The 19,957-nt window shown below is 35.6% G+C and overlaps 1 protein-coding gene across 1 annotated transcript; it reads right to left on the bottom strand.

The window, feature by feature from the left end:
• Positions 1–365: 365 nt before the first annotated feature.
• LOC133620298 (ATP synthase F(0) complex subunit C2, mitochondrial-like) lies at positions 366–13,053 on the bottom strand. Its single transcript, XM_061981667.1, has 5 exons — positions 12,934–13,053; positions 7,753–7,800; positions 4,580–4,654; positions 4,298–4,476; positions 366–683 (listed from the first exon to the last, which is right to left on the bottom strand). The coding sequence occupies exons 2-5, from the start codon at positions 7,789–7,791 to the stop codon at positions 569–571; spliced, it is 408 nt and encodes a 135-aa protein (XP_061837651.1). The 5' UTR covers positions 7,792–7,800; positions 12,934–13,053; the 3' UTR covers positions 366–568.
• Positions 13,054–19,957: the final 6,904 nt, after the last annotated feature.

The following is a 19,957-nucleotide window of genomic DNA, read 5'->3' as shown; positions in this document are numbered from 1 at the left end:
GCTCAAATTTATGGGGAAATCCTCGCTTTCTCGGTCCGAATCGCTCTCGCTGCTCGTGGCCATGATTGTAAACAATGTGCAGATGTGAGGAGCTCCACAACCTGTGACGTCACGCTACTCGTCTGCTACTTCCGGTACAGGCAAGGCTTTTTTATCAGCGACCAAAAGTTGCGAACTTTATCGTCGATGTTCTCTACTAAATCCTTCCAGCAAAAATATGGCAATATCGCGAAATGATCAAGTATGACACATAGAATGGACCTGCTATCCCTGTTTAAATAAGAAAATCGCATTTCAGTAGGCCTTTAATTCCATAGGACAAAAAAACAGGAGATTCTACAGAAATTGCACAAGCAAACTACGGATTATTTAGTTCCAACCATTTATTTAAACATGTTTTTTTTAACTTGCAGACAAAGTGTATTGAACGTAAAAATGTATACTGAGGTCTGCCAACGCCAGATTTACCATTGACTTTCGGAGTTCCTGTTGTGGAACACCTCTCCCAGACTGGAGGGAAGGTGGTTTGGAAGGACAGGAGACAGAAGAAGGGTGTGCACGTCCACATTTACATGGCAAACAGGATGAGGAACGCCACCATCAGACAGAAGAGACCCATAGCCTCAGACAGCGCAAAGCCCAGGATGGCATAGGAGAAGAGCTGCTGCTTCAGGGAGGGGTTCCTGCAGGCGGAAATGATCCACGTTACACTCGTCATCAAGTAAGTCACATTTTTTGTGACTTACTTACTTCAATACTTATGTAAGACATGAACACTCTACCGGACTTTGAAAAGGAAGTACAAATGCTGTTCGGTCTTCATGCCGTCCGTAGCGTTTTTACTCGTATGGATTCTTCATTCATCACTCCAAGCAAGGTTTGCAAATTTTACAATACAACTAAAACAATTCTGACTTACTGAAGCGTCCCATGTGTTTTCATGCACATTTGTACGTGCTATCGTAACGTAATGAAGATAGCGTCGTTTGCATGAGCTAATATGTTAACACGTTTACGAGTGTCTATGTTACCGTGGGAAAAACTGAATTTTATTTTTTCAAATTGCTGTTCTTTAAATTTCTGTAAGTAGACTAAGCTTTCAACCGGAAGTGCGTTCCGTCTTTTATCTGTCCATAGCGTTTCTGCTCGTATGGATTCTTCATTCATCACTCCAAGCAAGGTTTGTAAGTTTTACAATATAACTAAAACAATTCTTACTTCCTAAAGCGTCCCATGTGTGATGTCTGTAGGAGTGTTTTCATGCATATTTGTACTTGCTATCATAATGTAATGAATCTAGCGTCATTTGCATGAGCTAATATGCTAACACGTTTACAAGTGTCTGTTACCACCTGAAAAACGGAATTGTATTTTTCCAAATTGCTATTCTTTAAATTTCTGTAAATTCCAGACTTTCAAGTAGACTAAGCTTTCTGCTCGTATGGATTCTTCATTCGTCACGCCAAGCAGCGTTTGTAGGTTTTACAATATAACTAAAACAATTCTGACTTACTAATCCGTCCCATATGTGATGTGCATATGCATATTTGTACGTGCTATCATAATGTTATCAAGCATATTTGTACGTGCTATCATAATGTAATCAATCATCGTTAGCATTAGCTAATATGCTAACACGTTTACGAGTGTCAATTAGTATTATTAACTTAATTATACCAAATAATACAGTGAGAGAATTGGTTTGAATAGAGAATCGATTCTGAATCCAATCCATCCATCCATCCATTTTCTACCGCTTATTCCCTTCGGTGTCGAATCGTCACCCCAAAAATCGGATCCAATCGTTAGGTGCCAGCGTTGTTAGCATTAGCTAATATGCTAACACGTTCACGAGTGTGTGTTAGTATTATTAACTTACAATGGCATTCTTTTTGTATTGTTTCAGTTTCACAAATTCCTCAGTGAATTCTCCAAAACATCACTGTTGAGTTATTGGGTCTGTTTAGCTGATTGGAGAGCTAGCTTGCGCAGCTAGTGGGTCCATGACCATGACTTCTGTTTTGTTTGATCTTCCGTTTTACAAACACTGTTTGGAAACAATTAAGGTATGTAAATAAACATTTATTAAATAACTGTAAATAACTAATTTCACAACGTATATATCTGCGACTAATAGTCCGGTGCGACTAATACAACATTTTGCGGATGTGAATCTTATATAGCGGTGCGCTCTTTAGTTCGGAAAATACGGTAATCAATCACGTTACAAAAAAAATATGCCATCTGCAATGTGGTGTCACACGTGCTGCAGCGTTTATGAAAGTAAACATGGCTCAGATTCTAGTAGGGCTTCTTAAGCGTAAGAATTATGACTCAAGTGTTGAAGTTGTATTTCCATGCGCACTTTCATTTTATTGACAGTTTAGTAAGGAGACATTTATTATTTAGTCTTATTTTAGCACAACTTAAATGTAAATGCATTTCTCGTCAGTTATTCTCGAGTCTCTTCTTATGTCGTACATTTGATTAGTATTTATTTGTCTAATCAGCCTGACGTAAGCCTAAGGGGTATGTGTTAAATTATATGTATGCTTTTATATCATTTGACAAGGTTGTGCACTGTAAGTAAGTTAGATATAATTATTGAATAGGATTCAAATCAAGAGTAAGATGACTAATTCAGTGATAATATTTGAGTGTAGTGGAAAAGGTTAAGAACCTGTGTTGTACTACATCATCAACACTAATATTTGTAAACCAGTATGTTAAAAACCTCCAAGACAATGTTGTACACACAATAGTGTTGTCCCGATACCAATATTTTGGTACCGGTACCAAAATGTATTTTGATACTTTGATACTATTCTAAATAATGGGGACCACACAATATGGCATTGTTGTCTTTATTTTAACAAAAAATCTTAGTGTATATTAAACATATGTTTATTATTGTAATTTAGTCCTTAAATAAAATGGTGAACATACTAGACAACTTGTCTTTTAGTAGTAAGTAAACAAACAAAGACTCCTTATTAGTCTGCTGACATGCAGTAACATATTGTGTCATTTATCTACCTATTATTTAGTCAACATTATGAGGGACAAACTGTAAAAAATGATTATTAATCTACTTGTTCATTTACGGTTAATATCTGCTTATTTTCAGTTTTAACATGTTCTATCTACACTTCTGTTAAAATGTAATCACTTATTCTCTTGTATGATACTTTACATTAGTTTTGGATGATACCACACATTTAGGTATCGATCCGATACCAAGTAGTTACAAGATCATACATTGGTCATATTCAAAGTCCTCATGTGTCCAGGGACATATTTACTGAGTTTATAAACATCCATCCATCCACCTTCTTCCGCTTATCCGAGGTCAGGTCGCGGGGGCAGCAGCCTAAGCAGGGAAGCCCAAAATTTCCCTTCCCCAGCCACTTCGTCCAGCTCTTCCCGGGGGATCCCGAGGCGTTCCCAGGCCAGCCGGGAGACATAGTCTTCCCAACGTGTCCTGGGTCTTCCCCGTGGCCTCCTACCGCTTGGACGTGCCCTAAACACCTCCCTAGGGAGGCGTTCGGGTGGCATCCTGACCAGATGCCCGAACCACCTCATCTTAAGTTGATAAACATATGATTTTTTTAAATGAAAAAAAGATTTTGTGACGATAAAAAATATCGATGTCATCATAGTAGTATCGACAATATACTTGGTACCATTACAGTGGATGTCAAGTGTAGATCCACTCATGGCATTTGTTTACATTCAGGGGTGCTAGCTTGCTGTTAGCTATTGAATCCTCCAACGGTGTGTAGTGAAGCATGTTTAGCTATTCCTCGTCCTCCAGTGATAATGGTACTTGTAAGAAACTTTGTCGCTACGGAGGCCAGTATTAGTGATTTAGAAGTAGCTAAAACACTGCAGATGGATGTTAGCTGCTAGCTAGCTAGCTAGCCATGTCTTAAAGCACCTTTTTCTGAGGGTGTTTCAGTTTTATAACTTCACCTTTGTCTTTACTTTTTACACCAAAATGCGTCCATTCTCCCTTTTCTGTCTACACACTGTCTGCTTGTAAGTACTCTGTGTGTGCGCTGCTTAACATGCTCCTCTGCTCGTAAAACCAGCAATGTCACCACGTGACGACGCATCTTAAACAAAACTGGTACTTTTTAGAGGCAGTATTGTACCGAATATGATTCATTAGTACCGCGATACTATACTAGTACAACCCTAGAACACATTCGTTTCATCCATGTTAGTAGAAAAGCAATATTTCTCTTGAAGTGAATCAGCATATTGTGAGACATCCATGGCGTCAACATGACATCACCTGGCATAGCCAATGATGAGGCTACCAAACACGGTTCCAATTCCAGCTCCGGAACCAGCCACCCCCACAGTGGCAGCACCGGCACCGATGAACTTGGCTGCGGTGTCGATGTCCCGACACAGCGAGCTGGTCTGGAAGGCGCGACTCACGACTGACGATGTACATGCTGGCAAGAGGGTCTGAGGAGATGAACCAGGAACAAGTTCAACTCCAAATGGACGCTCATCATTCATCCCTTCAATGAGATCCAGTAAATTTTCTCATCCGACTTGAATTTCTCACCTGCTGCTCCACAGTGGCTTCAGGTCTGCTAAAGACGGAGACGGGCCGGGCAAGGACTCTGGACCCCCCGCGCAGCTGCAGGAAGGAGTTTAGTCAGAGAGACTTTCAAATGTTCCATCTTATTTGTTAGCATGTTCTTTGGTAAAAGTCATCAAGCAGCTAAAATGCATCAAACATGGACGAGTGTGGAGAGTATTTGAATTTGATTTTTTTTAAATATGGCGTTTGGACGTTTTTGTAATATCCACAAAGTTCAGTGACCATGTTTGCACCATGACTATGGAGGGCTGTTTGGATTATGTCATATCAGTAAATGTTGTGCTATTAATTCATAGTACTTTCAAGGGTCATTGAGCCGATTTACTTTCATTGTCCACAAGATGGCAGCAAATATGTAGCTTTCAGAGACCGCCTGGTATTTAAGATGATTTTTTTAGGATTCATTTGAAAGCCCTCTGCCGTGTGATGCGGTGTTGAACTTTTGACGTAGTTTGGACACCCTGGCTTTATCCCCAAGTGAGCGCAAACTACACTTAAATCTACATTGCAAAAATAGTCTTAAGCAGGAAATTGTGTCTGCTAATAAAATATTGTTCATCACTAGAAAGAGGAATACTGCGAATGATCAGTTCATCTCTTCACATACTGGGGTTGTTTTCTGGCTAAAAAAACACTAAAATAGTTTTGCCCAAAGTTTTCAAAGCAGTCCTGGCATTAAGGATGGAACATTCACAAAGTCGAAGGTTTGAATTTGAATGTGCTTTGCGACACCATTTTGTGGTTTGTTGTACTTTATTCTTTGTAACTGCCCAGAATAGCAAAAATCCAACAAATAGTCCCATAAATTGTATTCACCAGGTGTCACATACGGTTTTGATCAACAATCATAAATGAATCTTTCAGCACATACACAATGTTACATCTATATATTTTGATAAACTATCAAATGAATATTTCAGCACATACACAATGTTGTCATCTATAGTTATAGTTTGATAAACAATCATAAATGAATCTTTCAGCACATACACAAATTTGACATCTATAGTTATATTTCAATAAACAATCAAATCTTTCAGCACATACACAATGTTGACAGCTGTAGTTATATTAAAAAAAAAACAAATCTTTCAGCACATACACAATGTTGACAGCTGTAGCCAGAGTTTCCCTTTAATGTAATTGCCACACCTTGAAAATAAGTTTGTTTTTAACTTGAAAACACATTAAACTAAAATAATATATTGTAGCCCCCAGAAGAAAACACAAAGTCTGACCCTATTTTTAACTTTTATTACCAATTATATAACAAATTGCACAATTCCAACAGGTTTTACCTCCCGTGCAAACACTTTTGTCCCCATGAGTCTGCGCTTCCCCGGACACACAGCAACACTTCCTCATTCTCCGCCAATCACCTTTCAATCACCGACAGTATGTTTGCCAACATAGGAAAAACTGACATCAGATGGTCGTTACAGTATGAATTGATATATATGGCCTATTATTTGTGCAATATTGACAAGTGATGTACCGAAAACTTGACCACCAGAAAAAGACTGATCGCCGAAAACGGCGCTGCTGAAACGGGATGTAAACAAAACGCACGCCATTGGCTGGAGCGTTGTCAGCATGTCTGTGATGTGGACGTATTTTTTTTTTACATAGGCTAGATGTACCCGCGGACAGCCATTTACAAAACGTGCAAATATTAAGAGGACAGTGGCGGCTTTTAGGGAGAGAAAGTTCAAACTGAAAAACAGCAAGCAACAAGCAAGTTGTAGACCTCTACGCTTTTCCAAGTTTCATCTGTTTTGTGGTCTAGAATGATACAATAGTTCATATGTCTGGGAACGCTACAGACGTATAATCCCTGATATCACTCCACAAATCTGTTGTTGATCAAGTATAGGGATCTATTCCATTGCATCGCCCAATAGTCACTCGTATTGCCCCATAATCTACAATACAGTCCAACAGTCCACAATCACCATTTATCAGCTGTGGTTCTTACAAAAATATATTAGGAAATACAACTTAAAAATGTATCTAATTATTGGATTCTTCTTCGCTGACGGTCATAATGCAAATGATAAAAAATAAACAAGCAAAGAGAGAAATGGTCTGTTATTGTTTGTGCTATGGCGCTATCTTTTGGACGAGTTTGTTCCCTGCAAGTGCTGCTGGGTAAATGTGAATTCCTGCTGTTAAAAGCTTTGAATCGGAAACAGAAGTGCCGTTTCGTCTTCTGATCATCATCATCCACAGCGTTTCTACTTGTGTGGATTCTTCTGTCGTCACTCCAAGCAACATTTGTAAGTTTTACATTAGAACTAAAACAATTCTTACTTACTAAAGCGTCCCAAGTGTGATGTCTGTAGGAGTTTTTTCATGCATATTTGTACGCGCTATCGTAATGTAATCAAGCTAGCGTCGTTAGCATTAGCGAATACGCTAACACATTTACAAGTGTCTGTGTTAACTTACAATGGCATTCTTTGTGTATTGTTCCAGTTTTGTAAATTAACCAAAACGTCACCGTGGAGTTAGAGTCTGTTTAGCTGATTGGAGAGCTAACTTGCGCAGCTAGTGGGTCCATGATTATGTTTTGTTTGATCAGACGTTTTACTGCCATGTTACAGACACCGTTTGGAACTTAAGGTCTGTAAATAAACATTTCTGTGTAAATAAGTCATTTCAACAACGTATATATCTGCGACTTATAGCCCAGTGCGACTAATATATGGAAAATATTTCCTAAAATTTAATGGGTGTGGCTTTTATACTGGTGCACCCTTTAGTCCGGAAAATAGGGTAGACTCGCGTTAATGGAGGTTGTTTTAATCCCGAATATGCGTTTTTGAAACGATTTGTGTAGACATGGCTTAAGTTTACATTTTTAGACTATTTTATTACACTTCATCAGGCATTTCTTATTTTGACTTTACTATTTTGTTTAAACTGAGTGTTTTCCCATTTTCTCTTCTGCCTTGATAGCTGAGGGATTATAATCAGAGGAAGATTACATTTGACATACCCATTTAACATATTTTCTCACGCTCCTGATTTTAGATAGGTCATTAAAAAATACCAATAATTTTCCGTGGATAATCAACACTTCTATGGTGCCATATGCCCAGTTTTAAGCCCCACACAAGAAAGTTTCTACGTACCAGAGCAGGAGAAGTGACAAACTTAGCGCAGGCATACATGACTGGAACCTAAGAGAGAAACACAAAAGTTAATTTGAGCAAAACACGACCTTGAAGAAGACCTGCATTGTTCACATGCACTTTATGTCCGCGCCTGCAGGATTACACGCCACGTTTTGAGATTCACAGCTTTATATGTTTTTGTCCTTTACAATTGGACCGACCTGAACCACTTGAACAATTCGCATCATAGAGTTCCTATTGAAGAATTTAAAACAATTAAAACCAAACCAACATAATTACTTCAAAGATGTGCGTGATTGTTTTTTAGGTGTTTATGTGCAATGTTATTAGTTGTCTCATGTAATACATAGACAATAATTATATACATAAACATGAATAAATAGATAATGTTTATGTATATAATTCACATCTAAGTAAATACATAATAATATACATAAACATTGATTATATACCTAAACATTATGTACATAGACATTCATTATATAAATAAACATTTATATACATATATATATAGACATTCAGTATATAAATACACACACACACAAATTATTTACATAGACGTGAACTATAAACAGTCATTACATAAATAGATATTGATTATAAACATATACATAAAATCAAATATATAAACATTAATTATGTACATAAATTCAATTATATACAAACAATTATATAAATAAATATGAATTAGCTATATAAACATTATTATATACATTAACATTAATTACATACATCCTCTAAAGGCTTAGTGGCCACATGCGTGGACAGCACCTTTTCGCTCTTATTTCTAAAATTGTGTACACTACTGAATTGGGGTCTTATGGCCGCTTATGTGGACACTTATACTGCCTTCTGGTGGTGTCAGAAGAGTATAACATAAAATGGAACTTGGAAAAAAAAGTAAAAATAAGAATTAGCATGTCACTATACATGAAGTATACGTTTGTTACTTATGGACTAAGTACATCATATCAAAAGATGATTCTTAGTTTGTATTCTAATTAGGGTCCAATAAGCCCAAATAGCAAAGAGAAAAAAGAAAAAAAGCATGTAAACAAACAGCATGGGCCTTAAGAGGTTAAATAAATTATATACATAAAATCAATTAGATTTATAGACATTATATACATAAACATTAATTATATATATTAAATAAATTTGATGTATAAACAATAATTATATACATACATATTAATTAAATACATAAACATTAATTATATACAGTACATAAAATCAATCAAGATATATCAACATTAATTATGAACATAAAATCCATTGATATATAAACATTAATTATATACATAAACACTAATTAAATTGCTGTATTCGTGGCAGCTTTTTCATAGACTGTCAACGTTCTGAGGCTTATTTTTTCCAATAATATTGAATCAACCTGTGATTTTATGAATACCTTAAGTGCTCTTTGTAACCTCAATCTCAGAGAGCACAAGATTCCAACAAACGTTATATACTGTGTTGACGTTTTACTCGTTTTATAGCGCAGCCTTAAAAGTAGATGGCAGTAAAATATAGGAAATCAATATAAATATGAAGAAATGCAGTTCTGCTTGTCTACCAAAGAATCCTTAGTCTTCAGCACCATGCTTGCATAATGCTGAAGGAATGAGGCTTGTGGAAAGTAAACATGGGTCAAGTTGACCAAGGTTAGTTAATCCAGGTCTGGGTGGAGCGCCGGTTAAGCACTTAATGCTAAAATATCCTTCCCATCGACACGTTAACCAGCTTTAAGCTTCTACAATGCAATGCTAGCGTACGTAACGCAAGCTAGATGCTCCGCCCCCAAAGGCTCCTGGGTAGCAACCAGTGGAGGATCAATATTTGCAGGAAAAGTCTTGGTAACATTCTCCTTTTTAATTGATTACCATTGATCACTAGCGTTGCGGGAAGCTAACAAGCTAAATAGTGGGTAATGGTCTTTGTTACGCAACACTGCCCCTAGAGTTTCATTCCAGAATTGCTCCTCCAACTTTAAAATAATCAAGATTAGGGCTGGGAATCATAGCAACTTTTATTTGTCTATACAATTGCAACTCATAAAAAGGTTTTAACTGGATTAAGTCAATAATGAAAATGTCCGTGTCGGACAAGAACTGCGCAGAAACTACGTTTTAAGGCCTGTAGGTGTCCAAACGACAGGTAGCCACTTCAAGAAATATTTTACATAATAGTACTTTTGGCTTATATATACAGTCGTAGTCAAAAGTTGACATACACTTGTAAAAAACATAATGTCATGGCTGTCTTGAGTTTCCAATCATTTCTACAACTCTTATTTTTTGTGATAGAGTGATTGGATCACATACTTGTTGGTCACAAAAAAGATTCATGAAGTTTGGTTCTTTTATGAATTTATTATGGGTCTACTGAAAATGTGAGCAAATCTGTTGGGTCAAAAGTATACATACAGCAATGTTAATGTTTGCTTACATGTCCCTTGGCAAGTTTCACTGCAATAAGGCGCTTTTGGTAGCCATCCACAAGCTTCTGGCAACACGTGGACAAAGATAAGACATTCTGGAGGAAAGTTCTGTGGTCAGATGAAACAAAAATGGAGCTGTTTGGTCAGAATACCCAGCAATATTCCTACCGTCAAGCATGGTGGTGGTAGTATTATGCTCTGGGCATAATTACCTCCAAATTCTTCAGGACAACCTAAAATCATCAGCCTGGAGTTTGGGTCTTGGGTGCAGTTGGGTGTTCCAACAGGACAATGACCCCAAACACACGTCAAAAGTGGTAAAGGAATGGCTAAATCAGGCTAGAATGAAGGTTTTAGAATGGCCTTCCCAAAGTCCTGACTTAAATGTGTGGACAATGCTGAAGAAACAAGTCCATGTCAGAAAAGCAACACATTTAGCTGAACTGCACCAATTTTGTCAAGGAGTGGTCAAAATTTCAAGCAGAAGCTTGTGGATGGCTATCAAAAGCACCTTATTGCAGTGAAACTTGCCAAGGGACATGTAAGCAAATATTAACATTGCTGTATGTATACTTTTGACCCAGCAGATTTGCTCACACTTCCAGTAGACCATAATAAATTCATAAAAGAACCAAACTTCATGAATATTTTTTGTGACCAACAAGTATGTGCTCCAATCACTATCACAAAAAAAAAATAAAAGTTGTAGAAATGATTGGAAACTCAAGACAGTCATGACATTATGTTCTTTACGTCCTGCTCAGTGGCCTTGTGGTTAGAGTGTCCGCCCTGAGATGGGTAGGTTGTGAGTTCAAACCCTGGCCGAGTCATACCAAAGACTATAAAAACGGGAGCCGTTACTTCCCTGCACTCAGCACCAAGGGTTGGAATTGGGGGTTAAATCACCAAAAATTATTCCCGGGCGCAGCCACCGCTGCTGCTGCTCACTGCTCCCCTCACCTCCCAGAGGGTGATCAAGGGTGATGGGTCAAATGCAGAGAATAATTTTGCCACACCTAGTGTCTGTGTGGGACAATCATGGGTACTTTAACTTTTTTTTACAAGTGTATGTAAACTTTTGATATTAGCATTTTTGTTCTCATGCGTATACACTTTTGGTTTTTGTACGCCCAACTTTGACAACAATTTTTGCCAAAAGTCTGCCCCGGTTTTTCTACACAGTCTCAGTTAAAGCATGTTGAAACCTGACTTACACTTGAATCGGTGCTTCTTTTATTAGTACAAATGCAAAAAAATCCACCTTGGGGCCAAAGACAGTTGCGAGTGCAGTCACTTTGGTAAAGAAGGTGAGAAACACTATTGGATTTAAGGGTAAATTCATAGCAAAGATACATTAATGCATTTTATTTGTGTATTCATGTGTGTATATATATGAATTGAAGGAGTTACTAATACAAATATTGAAACCAGTCAAATGCATGCCAACAAAACATCCACATCTAAGTAATTTAGTGTAGTGTAGTAAGGCTGGGCGATAAAACCATAAATATATATTGTGGTAGACACGTAATCGAAATCAATAAAAAATACATTTGATAAAATGTTGAATATTTATATCTCTTCTTTGTGGGGAAAAACAGCGGAAGTATGAAAGCAAGGTTGGTTGCATGAACAAAAGACACTCTGGTAACAGAGCAACGTAGGAAGTGATCACGTGACACGCCAACATCCAATCAGACGACAGCATCAACTATCACGTTTGGTTGTCTCTCTCTGGTGTAAGAAGACAGAATGGTACTTTTGGGGATTTTTTCCCCCGAAGGGGATCGTGGTCTGTAAACGATCGCCAATATCGCACCGCCTGAGCTCACCCTTTAGAGCACAGCTGTTACTTCCTGCCACTAAACCTGCAGACAATACTTCTCAGGTTTACATTTCCTTACACTTTATGCAGAATTTCTTACATATTCTTTATTCTTGCACTTTCATTTTTAATATTTTGTTTACGTTGAGTGTTTTCCATTCTTGTGTTGACATTTCCTTTATGTCTTGATAACCAAGGAATTCAATTTAGAGGAAAATTACATTTCAAATAAAATATATTATCCTCATGCTCGTTATTTTCCATGTCATTAAAAAAAATTATCGATATGACCGATATAAAACATATTGTGAAACAGTTTTCAGCAATATCGCCCAGCCCTGGATAATGAATCATATTACATGTTCTCTAGACATGAATATAATTTGTACACATTACTATTTAAAACAAGTAATGTTAATGAGAATGACAGATTTATTTGGATCCTGGCATGAAGCTAACAATGCTAACTGCTATGCTAAGCTAACTAGCTGAAGGTCAACATGAGCCATTAAAGACGAGGCCTGGAAATGGTGCCGGGTGCAGATCCATTAAAAGTTCACACTTAGCGCCATGAGATGTACACATCTATTATTCACGTCAAGGCAGAAAGTGTATGAATGAGCTGAAGGCCTGCCGGCAGACATTTTGTGTCAAAGTAGTTGAGCAGATTAGGGTAACGCGACTGACTGACATTTGCATATTCATACACACAAACAGACTATTTAACACATTTATGCAGAAAATTAATATTAAGATGTGACATTGACTGCTAAGCTGACTAGCGTTAGCTCCAGCAGCCTTTCTGACAGCTCGCACGGCGAACCAATAACATCCCCCACACACACACGCACGCATGAAATATCCTACTAACGCGGTTATATGTGGATAATAAGCACATTGGAGATGATATTACCGGTAATTTAGGCTTCGGGAGGGTCCGGGACGTCGGCTCTCGCACTCACTTGTGGTCTAAGCACGTAGAAGGAGACCACTTGTCACCTTGTCATTTATAAGCGCAGCAGCTACGTCCTCGTCGCTCATTGGCCGCAGCCTCGCGCGAAATCATACGTCATCATATCACTTCCGCTACACCAGCCTATCAAATTGGAGTTTGTTGAACTGAAGTATCTCATTGGGTCAGTTACACGAAAGGGGCGGGACCGAGTGAGCATTAGCTAATATGATTGGATAGTCTTGCCGGAGGCGACGACGACTGACCTTTTTTTAAAATGTTTTATTTATTTACAGTTACCCGTTTTAATGGTGGTTTTAAATGTAAAAACGAACGAATGATTGTTTTTTTAATTATTATTTTTAATAAACCTTTATTTATAAATTTCAACATTTACAAACATTTGAGAAATACTAATCAAAGTAAGTACAAAAACAGTACAAAACAGCACCAGGGGGTTGTAAATTCAAAGTAACTAAAATAGAATGAAATATATATATATATATATATATATATATATATAACAAATTCAGTAAATAACTTACATTTGGAACACAGCATCATCGTTTTCACAGCTTTTTAGTTGTTAGAGGGAGAGTGTTTTAACATAGAGTTCTAATTATTTTTTAAAGGCACAAAAAACAGGTCCGGTATTGAGAAACTTACATTTATGAATATAAAACTTAGCCAATAGTATAATGAGGTTGCAAAGGTAAAAATCATTTTCAAATTGTTTTTCATACAGTGTAAAACCAAATAGCACATCTTTAAAACAAAGCACAAATTTGTCATGAATATTGTCCAAGATGACCACGTCTGACCTTTCAAACACGTCTCGTGTCCGAGCCTGCTTCCGGGTGAAATACAGGAAGTCCCGCCTACAAGTTTAGGGATTTTAAATTGAATATAAATGGTTAATAACCAAAAGGCATGAATATGTAAGTTGGAAAACGCAAACAATACAAGAGGAAACATAAAGTGAGGTCAACTGCAACCATCGGTCAACATTATTGATCGTATGACTGAGTTGCCATGACTAAAGTCGACACTAGAGGGCGACATTTAATCACCTTTAGTTTTTGTACGCTCATCATCAATGTTAAGGAATGCTAAATGATTTATTATAAATAATCAATAAAATACTGTTGGTTGATATTCCTCATTTTAATTTTTGCTGTAGTCTTTATATTTAAATGTAAATTAAATGTATATCCTACAAAAGCCTCACCAATCCACTTCTCCATGAAATACAGTGGTGGTCAAAAGTTGACAAACACTTGTAAAAAACATATTGTCATGGCTGTCTTGAGTTTCCAATCATTTCTACAACTCTTATTTTTTTGTGATAGAGTGATTGGAGCACATACTTGTTGGTCACAAAAAACATTCATGAAGTTTGCTTCTTTTATGAATTTATTATGGGTCTACTGAAAATGTGATCGAATCTGCTGGGTCAAAAGTATACATACAGCAATGTTAATATTTGCTTACATGTCCCTTGGCAAGTTTCACTGCAATAAGGCGCTTTTGGTAGCCATCCACAAGCTTCTGCTTGAATTTTTGACCACTCCTCTGGACAAAATTGGTGCAGTTCAGCTAAATGTGTTGGTTTTCTGAAATTGACTTGTTTCTTCAGCATTGTCCACACGTTTAAGTCAGGACTTAAAGCTTCTGGCAAGCTTCTGGTTGAATTTTTGAGAACATTGGTGCAGTTCAGCTAAATTTGTTGTCATCACATGGACAAAGATGAGACCATCTGGAGGAAAGTTCTGTGGTTAGATGAAACAAAAATGGAGCTCTTTGGCCACAATACCCAGCAATATGTTTGGAGGAGAAAAGGTGAGGCCTTTAATCCCAGGAACACCATACCTACCATCAAGCATGGTGGTGGTAGTAATATGCTCTGGGCCTGTTTTGCTGCCACTGGAACTGGTGCTTTAAGTGGGACAATGAAAAAGGAGGATTACCTCCAAATTCTTCAGGACAACCTAAAATCATCAGCCCGGAGGTTGGGTCTTGGGCGCAGTTGGGTGCTGAACAAAAAAGTCCATGTCAGAAAACCAACACATTTAGCTGAACTGCACCAATTTTGTCAAGAGGAGTGGTCAAAATATCAACCAGAAGCTGCCAGAAGCTTGTGGATGGCTACCAAAAGCGCCTTATTGCAGTGAACTTGCCAAGGGACATGTAAGCAAATATTAACATTGCTGTATGTATACTTTTGACCCAGCAGATTTGCTCACATTTTCAGTAGACCCATAATAAATTCATAAAAGAACCAAACTTCATGAATCTTTTTTGTGACCAACAAGTATGTGCTCCAATCACTCTATCACAAAAAAATAAGAGTTGTAGAAATGATTGGAAACTCAAGACAGCCATGACATTATGTTCTTTACAAGTGTATGTACTATGTACACTTTTGACTACCACTGTATGTAAGCCGATGTAGTTTGTAGTCTATGCCGCTAGATGTCACTCTTGCTTGCTTTTACTGCAACTTTTGATGGTTGCAAACAAGACTTAAATTTCCTCTGGTATTAATTTCCAGTAAAAATATAATGTGTGCACATTTGTCGTTGTGTGTACTTATAGTAGTTGTGTGTACTGTATATAGTCCTCATCATAGCACATTATGTCATTATGACACGGGAAGTGGTTCTTCATTAAATATCTAGTAGTTTTTTAATGTTTTTAATGCAACAATATTACCCCGTTTGTGTTTTTTTTTTATCATGAAAATGTTTAATTGTCTTCTTTGGTTGAATAAAACTATGGTGATGCTGTTATGTGAAATATGTTTTTGTCCTTTACAGTTGGACCGACCTGAACCACGTGAGGAATAAGTCGCATCAACATTAATTATGTACATAAACAGTAATTATATACATAAACATTAATTATATACATAGATGTGAATTATATACATTAATAATAATTAAATACAAGAACATTAATTATGTTCATAAACATTATTATATGCACAAACATTAATTGAATTATATACATACAAAATAAGTAGATGCATAAACATTAATTACACACACTAACAATAATTATATATATACAGAATATTTATATACATAGAAGTTAATAATATACATAAACATTAATTAGATGTATCAATATCAATTATATACATAAACAATAATTATATACACACAATCAATTAGACATATAAACATTAATTCTATACATACAATCAATAAGATATTTAAACATTATTTGTATACATAAATATTAATTAGATAAATAAAATCAATAATATATTTAAACATTAATTATATACATAAATATTAATTAGATACATAAAATCAATAAGCTATTTCAACATTAACTATATACATACAATTAATTAGATACCCATCCATCCATCCATTTTCTACCGCTTGTCCCTTTTGGGGTAGCGGGGGGTGCTGGAGCCTATCTCAGCTGCACATGGGCGGAAGGCGGGATACACCTCATCGCAGTGAATTAGATACATAAACATTAATTATATACATAAATATTAATAAGAGACATAAGTATTAATTATATAGATAAACATTAACTATAAACATACAATTAATTAGATACATAAACATGAATTATAAACATAACAACATGCATAACATAATAAAAATAACAACATACACAACATAATAAACATAACAACAAACATAACATAATAAACATAACAACAAACAAAACATAATAAACATACACAACAAACATAACATAATAAACATAAACAACAAACATAACATAATAAACATAACAACAAACATAATATAATAAACATAACAACACCTATAATAAACATACACAACAAACATAACATAATAAACATAATGAACATAAACAACAAACATAACATAATAAACATAACAACATACATAACATAATAAACATAAACAACAAACATAACATAATAAACACAACAACATACACAACATAATAAACATAAACAACATACATAACATAATAAACATAACGACATACATAACATAATAAACATAACAACATACATAACATAATAAACATAAACAGCATACATAACATAATAAACATAACAACATACATAACATAATATACATAACATAGTAAACATAAACAACAAACATAACACAATAATCATAAACAACAAATGTAACATAAACATAACAAACAACACAATAATCATAAACAACATACATAACATAATAAACATAACAACAAACATAACACAATGAACATAAACAACAAACATGAGACACATGTAGTTGAGCAGGCATGTGACTGTTTGATAGTCTGAGGTTTAAAAAAGCTCTAAAAGTGTTTATGAGACCTGGCCTCACATTCCGTAAAGGAGGCCGACCTTTATGGAGCTTTCAGGCTGCTGACTCGTGTTGTACTGCAACGCTCGCTTAATACACGTCTTTTTTTACTTTGAATGATCAGACTTTCAAAATAAAAGCTCGGAGAAACCTGCATGCACATGTATTGTGCTCCACTAGCTATATGTGATGATTGTTATGCTAACTTTAGCAAGAATATTTTGGTGCATAAAGTACCGTTCAACAGACACAGCAAACAGTAGTCAGTGTGCAGCTTGTAAAATATTTGTAGATTCATTGTGTCACAAAGCAAGCAGCAAGTTTGAATTGTGATGAGAAAATATGCCCAAGCAGACTTATTTCACAGCAGAGGAGAGCTATACTTTCATTCAAAGCCCCACCCCCTTCTCGTCTGCTGCTCCTTTCCTGATGTTATAGTAGGTGGAGTTCACTTTTCAAATTGTGTAGCAATACGGTTGTTAAAGAAAACGATTTTTGGTGATTTCTGATCATTTGTGAGGGCACCAACGGGATTTTTGTGTATGTGCAGTACAGTTTAGCTTGTGGTTGTTGTTGTTGTAACTTTTTTTACTCCATAGAAAGTGGTGCCATCCGCTCCTTGTTGTTTTTTGATACACAGTACTGTGTTGTGTTGAAAAAGTACACACATTTACTTTACAGATGATCATAATGTTGATGTAGATGATCATATTGTTGATGTAGATGATCATATTGTTGATGTAGATAATCATATTGTTTGATGTAGATTATCATATTGTTGATGTAGATGATCATGTTGTTGATGTGGATGATCATATTGTTGATATGGATGATCATATTGTTGATGTAGATGATCATATAGTTGATGTAGAGGATCGTATTGTTGATGTAGATGATCATATTGTTGATGTAGATGATCATATTGCTGATGTAGATGATCATAATGTTGATGTAGATGACCATATAGTTGATGTAGACGATCGTATTGTTGATGTAGAAGATCGTATTGTTGATGTGGATGAAAATATTGTTGATGTAGATGATCACATAATTGATGTAGATAATCATGTTGTTGATGTAGATGATCATATTGTTGATGTAGATGATCATATAGTTGATGTAGATGATCATATTGTTGATGTAGATGGTCATATAGTTGATGTAGATGATCATATTGTTGATGTAGATGATCATATTGTTGATGTAGATGATCATATTGTTGATGTAGATGATCATATAGTTGATGTAGACGATCGTATTGTTGATGTAGATGATCATATTGTTGATGTAGATGATCATAATGTTGATGTAGATGACCATATAGTTGATGTAGATGATCGTATTGTTGATGTAGAGGATCGTATTGTTGATGTGGATGAAAATATTGTTGATGTAGATGATCATATAATTGATGTAGATAATCATATTGTTGATGTAGATCAGTGGTTCTCAACCTTTTTTCAGTAATGTACCCCCTGTGAAAATGTTTTTAATTCAAGTACCCCCTAATTGGTTGAAAAAAAGAGATAAAGAAGTAAAATACAGCACTATGTCATCAGTTTCTGATTTATTAAATTGTATAACAGTGCAAAATATTGCTCATTTGTAGTGGTCTTTCTTGAACTATTTGGAAAAAAAGATATAAAAATAATTAAAAACTTGTTGAAAAATAAACAAGTGATTCAATTATAAATAAATATTTCTACACATAGAAGTAATCATCAACTTAAAGTGCCCTCTTTGGGGATTGTAACAGAGATCCATCTGGATTCATGAACTTAATTCTAAATATTTCTTCACAAAAAAAGAAATCTTTAACATCAATATTTATGGAACATGTCCACAAAAAATCTAGCTGTCAACACTGAATATTGCATTGTTGCATTGTTGCATTGTAATGAATGGAATAGCCTACTTGATTTGATGTTCAGTTTATGATCTTACATTCATATTTTGTTGAAGTATTATTCAATAAATATATTTATAAAGGATTTTTGAATTGTTGCTATTTTTAGAATATTAAAAAAAAATCTCACGTACCCCTTGGCATACCTTCAAGTACCCCCAGGGGTACGTGTACCCCCATTTGAGAACCACTGATGTAGATGATCATATTGTTGATGTAGATGATCATATAGTTGATGTAGATGATCATATTGTTGATGTAGATGATCATATAGTTGATGTAGATGATCATATTGTTGATGTAGATGATCATATTGTTGATGTAGATGATCATATAGTTGATGTAGATGATCATATTGTTGATGTAGATGATCAGATTGTTGATGTAGATGATCATATACTGTAGTTGCTGTAGATGATCATATTGTTGATGTAGATGATCATATTGTGGATATACAGGTATATGATCATATTGTTGATGTAGATAATCATATTGTTGATGTAGATGAACATATTGTTGATGTAGATGATCATATAGTTGATGTAGATGATCATATTGTTGATGTAGATGATCATATTGTTGATGTAGATGATCAGATTGTTGATGTAGATGATCATATACTGTAGTTGCTGTAGATGATCATATTGTTGATGTAGATGATCATATTGTGGATATACAGGTATATGATCATATTGTTGATGTAGATAATCATATTGTTGATGTAGATGAACATATTGTTGATGTAGATGATCATATAGTTGATGTAGATGATCATATTGTTGAT

This window comes from Nerophis lumbriciformis, linkage group LG24 (genome assembly GCF_033978685.3).
Source record: "Nerophis lumbriciformis linkage group LG24, RoL_Nlum_v2.1, whole genome shotgun sequence".
Lineage (NCBI taxonomy): Eukaryota > Metazoa > Chordata > Actinopteri > Syngnathiformes > Syngnathidae > Nerophis > Nerophis lumbriciformis.
This window is presented reverse-complemented; position numbering and strand designations above follow the sequence as displayed.

What these genes read in the sequence shown, in the direction of transcription:
- LOC133620298 (XM_061981667.1), bottom strand. Translation starts at nt 7,791, where the DNA reads ATGTATGCCTGCGCTAAGTTTGTCACTTCTCCTGCTCTG. An exon ending in AAGCCACTGTGGAGCAGCAG is followed by an intron (nt 4,477 to 4,579) that starts GTGAGAAATTCA and finishes TCATCTCCTCAG; the next exon opens with ACCCTCTTGCCAGCATGTAC. An exon ending in CTCATCATTGGCTATGCCAG is followed by an intron (nt 684 to 4,297) that starts GTGATGTCATGT and finishes TTCCGCCTGCAG; the next exon opens with GAACCCCTCCCTGAAGCAGC.